The sequence below is a fragment of the Triticum aestivum genome, chromosome 7D, assembly GCF_018294505.1.
Source record: "Triticum aestivum cultivar Chinese Spring chromosome 7D, IWGSC CS RefSeq v2.1, whole genome shotgun sequence".
Classification (NCBI taxonomy): Eukaryota; Viridiplantae; Streptophyta; class Magnoliopsida; order Poales; family Poaceae; genus Triticum; species Triticum aestivum.
The window spans coordinates 115,179,302-115,185,131 of NC_057814.1; the positions used below are offsets into that span (position 1 = coordinate 115,179,302).

The window sequence follows — 5,830 nt, forward strand, 5'->3', positions numbered from 1 at the left end:
GGTCGCCGTCGCAGCTCCCTACTCATTCGGCCGGCTCACAGCTCACGCTGGCCGCTCGGTCGCCGGGCCAGCCACCCGAGATGAGGAGGAGGGAGGGAGGCAGGGCTGGGCACGTCGGCCTCCGGAGGTTTGTCTTGAGGCAGCAGGTAGCTGCCTGCTTCCAACAAAAACGTGTGGGTAGGATATGCAGCTTGGACTGATGCAGCAGGTTTGTTGCTTGTCGGTGAAGCTTGTCCATGCATGCATTGCAGCCGATCCTCGAATATGGCGATTCCTAGCCGATTGTGCGCGCGGGGATGCTCACATGCTTTGCCTGATGGCCTCACGTATTTGGCCATTCACAGCCTTTATGTGTTCCGTCTGTGAATGCCGTAGATAACACCAACACCAACGTGTTCTCTCTTGTCCGGATCGATGTCTGTAAAGCATGTAGCCTTTGGTGGCTCCCACTTCCCCCTTCACTATCCCGACATCGGCATCGCTGGTCATGATGGGACCGGCAGGTGCTGGGAGAGGAGGCCTGAGGCAGGCGGCCTCGGCTCTCTCTCCTTCGGGCGTGGCGGCGGCGGCCGCGCCTTCTGTGGCGTTGGGGGAGGTGGGTTTGGGGCAGGCGGCCCTGACTCCTCCTTCCTCGCCGGCGGTCAGGAGGACCGCATCTCCTTCGGTTGTGGCGGCGCCCGCGCCTTCTGTGGTGTTGGGGGAGGGGGGTTTGGGGCAGGCGGCCCTGACTCCTCTTTCCTCGCCGGCGGTCAGGAGGACCGCATCTCCTTCGGCTGTGGCGGCGCCCGCGCCTTTTGTGGCGTTGGGGGAGGGGGGTTTGGGGCAGGCGGCCCTAACTCCTCCTTCCTCGTCGGCGGTCAGGAGGTCCGAGCCTCTTCCCAGCGTACCCGTTGCTATGGGTCTCGGCTTGGGGCACTTGTCCGAGGGGCATGGGAGCCCGCTGCCGCCTCCTCCGGTATCCTTGGTTGACCCTTCGTGGGTTTCAGCGCGAGGAGTTACTAGGGAGGAGGTCGTTGCTTTTGGCGGGATCCCGGACCCGGCCTCGACGGGGAGGCGGATGAGTGCTCGCATTCAGGAGCTTCCGGAGGTTGATGACATGCAGCAGAGGTGCGCTATGAGGGCGGCCAAGCTTCATGATGCTGCGATCTCTACTGGTATGTCCGTCAACATATCTAATTCTTTATTGCATTTTTCTAATGAGGAAATTATAAATAATGCAAACCAATTAGGAGTTTCACTCGGGGTTACAAATAGTGAGATTTCCAATTCGGTGAATGATTTGTTAGATTTGGAGGCGGAGCGTGCCTTAGAAACTATTCGTAATCTTGCAGCGGTTAAACCCATGAATGACAATGAGATTGATGCATTAGGGGTTAGAGTGCTCGATAATATGTGTGTGGATCTAGCACCATCCAATCATGAGTCTGAGGACGATGATATGCCCATAGATAATGCAGTTGTTTGTTCCGCTGAGCCCGGTTATGAGGATCGGGAGTCAGGACCTAGTAAACCCAAGCGTAAGTGGAAACGGAAAATTTACCCCGATTCTGCAGTTCGTAGGAGTGCTAGGATTCGGACTACTAAAAAATTTCATGATGAGTGATGAAAGGAATCTTTTGAAATAGCAGAGGTCTGAAAGACTTGGCTAAAAGAAGGTTTCTTGCTGAGGCATCTCTGGAGCATCGTTTAGATTTTATTGCTCTATCGGAAACTGGTAGAGACAACTTTGCGCCCCGGTTCCTTTCCTCTCTTGCGGGTGGTGTTGATTTTGATTGGCATTGCCTCCCTCCGCGAGGAAGATCGGGTGGTATCTTGCTGGGTGTGAGATGCGATTCGCTTGAAGTCCGGAGTGTAGTGATGGGCGACTTCGCGGTTAAGTTTCGAGTCAGGTCTAAGGTTAATGGTTTCAACTGGGCGTTGGTGGCGGTTTATGGTGCCGCACAGCCCGAGCTTAAACCGGAATTTTTGGCGGATCTTGTTCGGATCTGTGGGTCCGAGCAGCTTCCAATCTTAGTTGGAGGTGATTTCAACATCATTAGGAGGAGAGAAGAGAAGACTAATGATAATTTTGACGGCAGGTGGTCGTTCATGTTCAATACTATTATTGAAAGCTTGGATCTGAGGGAGATAGAGCTTTCTGGTAGAAAGTTTACCTGGGCTAACTCTTTGCCCAACCCGACTTACGAAAAGCTTGATCGCGTTCTTGCGAGTGTGGAGTGGGAACAGAAGTTCCCGCTTGTGACGGTTCAAACTCTTTCACGGGGTTTTTCCGATCACACACCCCTGTTCGTTGACTCAGGGGAGCCGAACCACGTGGGAAACAAAAACACCTTTTCTTTTGAGATGGCCTGGTTCGAACGCGAAGGGTTCCTAGACCTGATCGCTAGGGAATGGGCGAAGGGTGTAGGAGGTAGGACCGCGTTGAGCGTTGGCAAAATAAGATTAGGAGTTTGAGAAGCTTCTTACGGGGTTGGGCTAAGCACCTTAGTGGGGTGTATAAGATTGAGAAGGACATGCTCCTCTCTCTTATACAGAATCTGGACGTTAAGGCCGAATCCACGATTTTGATGCCTGCTGAGCTCCAGGTTAAAACTGAAGCAGAGAAGAGGTTGAAAGAACTTCTCCGCGAAAAAGAATTGAAGTGGGCTTTGCGGGCTAAGGTTCGCAAAGTGGTCCAAGGGGACGCGAATACTCAATTCTTTCATCTGATTGCTAATGGTAAGCACAAAAAGAAGAGAATATTCCAACTTGAACAAGATGAGGGCACTATTTTAGGACAGGATAACCTAAAAACATATATAACCGAGTATTATAGGCAGTTATTTGGACCTCCGAAGGATAATTGTGCATCTCTCGATGAGTCCAGAACTGAGGATGTGCCTCAACTTTCGGCTGCTGAAAATGATATTCTGGTTGCCCCGTTTTCGGAGAAGGAGGTGTTTGATGCTATAGCACAGTTGAAAAATAATAAGGCTCCCGGACCGGATGGATTTCCGGTGGAGTTCTACAAGAAGTGCTGGCATATTATTAAGGGGGATTTGCTACCTATGTTTCATGATCTGTTCTCTGGATAGTTTCAATTATTTCACTTGAATTTTGGAACTATCACACTGCTTCCTAAGAAGACGGATGCTGTGAGAATTGAGCAGTTCAGGCCGATCTGTCTTCTCAATGTTAGTTTTAAAATATTCACCAAGGTCGGGACTAATAGGCTCACACAGATTGCGCATTCTGTGGTGCAGCACTCCCAAACTGCTTTCATGCCGGACACAAACATCCTTGAAGGGGTGGTCGTCCTTCATGAAACGCTCCATGAAATCCATTCCAAGAAGTTAGATGGTGTCATTTTTAAGGTGGATTTCGAGAAAGCGTACGGTAAGGTCAAATGGCCATTTCTCCAACAGGCATTGCGTATGAAAGGTTTTGATGAAGCCTGGCGACGCTAGGTTGAATCATTTACGCAAAAAGGGAGTGTGGGAATTAAAGTGAATGACGATATTGGTCATTACTTCCAGACACATAAAGGCCTAAGACAAGGAGATCCAATGTCCCCTATCCTGTTTAACATTGTGGTTGATATGTTAGCCATCTTGATAGGAAGGGCTAAGGAGAATGGTCAAGTGGGTGGCTTGGTACCTCATCTGGTTGATGGAGGTGTATCCATCCTTCAGTACGCTGATGATACAATCATCTTTATGGAGCATGACCTGGCCAAGGCGAGAAATATGAAGCTGGTGTTATGCCTTTTTGAACAATTGACCGGGTTAAAGATTAACTTTCATAAGAGCGAGCTGTTCTGCTTTGGTAGAGCCAAAGATGAACAGGAGGCTTATAGGCAATTGTTTGGGTGACTTGGGGGATTTACCTTTCCCTTACCTAGGTATTCCAATCCACCATCGAAAGCTGACCAATAGAGAATGAAAGTGCATCGAAGACCGGTTTGAGAAGAAACTGAGTTGCTGGAAGGGCAAGCTCATGTCATATGGAGGCCGATTAATTCTGATTAATTCGGTGCTCACGAGTATACCTATGTTTCTCTTATCGTTCTTTCAAGTCCCAGTTGGTGTTAGGAAAAGACTGGACTTTTATCGATCGCGTTTCTTTTGGCAGGGTGATGATCTAAAAAGAAAATACAGACTTGCAAAATGGGATATCATCTGTAGACCGAAAGACCAAGGGGGTCTTGGTATTGAGAATCTTGAAGTTAAGAACAGATGCCTTCTTAGCAAGTGGCTGTGGAAGCTTTCTTTTGAGACTGATGCCATGTGGGCCCAAATCCTTCGCAGCAAGTACCTACAGACAAAGTCCTTGTCCCAGGTCACAGTCAGGCCAACTGACTCACCTTTCTGGAAAGGCCTGATGAAAATCAAACAATCTCTGTTTAATAGGACAAAGGTTGTTATTGGCAACGGCGCTAGTACACGCTTCTGGGAGGATACTTGGCTCGGCGAGACACCCTTGGCCATTCAATATCCGTCTTTATATCGCATTGTTCAACGACGTGAGGTGTTCGTTGCTACGGTGTTTCAATCCATCCCCCTTAATATTCAGTTCAGACGGTCGTTAGTGGGCAATCGTTGGGAAGATTGGCTCCGTCTAGTTCGGAGACTAATGGATGTCCATCTTTCTCAACAACCCGATGAATTACGCTGGATACTGACTAGGTCTGGAGTATTCACGGTTAAATCAATGTATATTGATGTAATTAATTCGAGTTCCATTCCTACCTCCAAGCATGTTTGGGCTGTCAAAGTTCCTTTGAAAATAAAAGTGTTTATGTGGTTTGTCCATAAACAGGTTATTTTAACCAAGGATAACTTGATTAAGCGTAATTGGACAGGACCTACGAGGTGTAGCTTCTGTGATCGGGACGAGACGATCAAACATCTCTTTTTTGATTGCCCGTTTGCCAGAGTACTTTGGCGGACGGTTCACATTGCTTTTAATATTACTCCACTGAATTCTGTCACTACGTTATTTGGGACATGGCTCACTGGGATTGAGCCTGAATTAGCGAGACATATTCGTGTTGGAGTTTGCGCTTTGTTGTGGACTATCTGGACTTGTAGAAATGATTTGGTTTTTAACAGAACATCACGTATTCACTTTTTGCAGGTTATTTTCCGAGCCACGGCCGTGATCCGTTCATGGTCGCTACTCACTCCGATGGAGGCCAGGGAGCATTTGGTTACTGGATCTATCCGCTGGGAGATGGTAGCTCGGGATATCTTCAACCGGTTTGGATGGCGGTCATGTAATAGGATAGGCAATTAGTTTACCTATCTATCTTTAGCCAGCCGGTTGTGGCGTCTTATCTTGGCTAGTCTGTGTGTCCAGCCTCTTTAGCTCTGTGTGAGCTGTCTTTTTATTACTTTTCAGTAGGAGACTTTGGAACCTTGTTGAAACCTTTTATTTCGTTAATAAGATGGCCGTATGCATCACTCTGATGCAGAGGCCGGGGAGATCCCCCTTTCGAAAAAAAGCATGTAGCCACATGGGCGCGCAATGCTGCCAGCCAGTCCAACTTATATCTGGCAAAACGAGAGACGTGGAGACAGCTTTGTCCGTTGGTTCCAATCAAAGTATGGCTCCACGGCACCGTAGAAGAGGCTAGCGTCGTAGGGCTAATTTGCGCATCACGAGTAGTGGCTAGCCTCTGACAGAAGAACACTCAATGTTGGAGGCCGTCACACGTACCAAGGCTGGATGTGGCCACTTTATATCTTCTTTGCCTGCACGTCCGTATGTATAACCGTCCAGCACCCTTCTTCCCGCTCTTCTTGGCTGCTAAGGTGACACTCCTGTAGAATAGATACACCTTGCGATGAAA

The 5,830-nt window shown here is 48.7% G+C and overlaps 1 protein-coding gene across 1 annotated transcript; it reads left to right on the forward strand.

The window, feature by feature from the left end:
• The first annotated feature begins 428 nt into the window (after positions 1 to 428).
• Positions 429 to 5,464, forward strand: LOC123164024 (mucin-1-like). The gene is made up of 2 exons (XM_044581448.1): positions 429 to 1,154; positions 5,116 to 5,464. Exons 1-2 carry the CDS (start codon positions 488 to 490, stop codon positions 5,256 to 5,258), a joined length of 810 nt encoding a protein of 269 aa, XP_044437383.1. The 5' UTR covers positions 429 to 487; the 3' UTR covers positions 5,259 to 5,464.
• The last annotated feature ends 366 nt before the right edge of the window (positions 5,465 to 5,830 follow it).

What these genes read in the sequence shown, in the direction of transcription:
- LOC123164024 (XM_044581448.1), top strand. Translation starts at nt 488, where the DNA reads ATGATGGGACCGGCAGGTGCTGGGAGAGGAGGCCTGAGGCAGGCGGCC. An exon ending in TGATGCTGCGATCTCTACTG is followed by an intron (nt 1,155 to 5,115) that starts GTATGTCCGTCA and finishes CACTTTTTGCAG; the next exon opens with GTTATTTTCCGAGCCACGGC.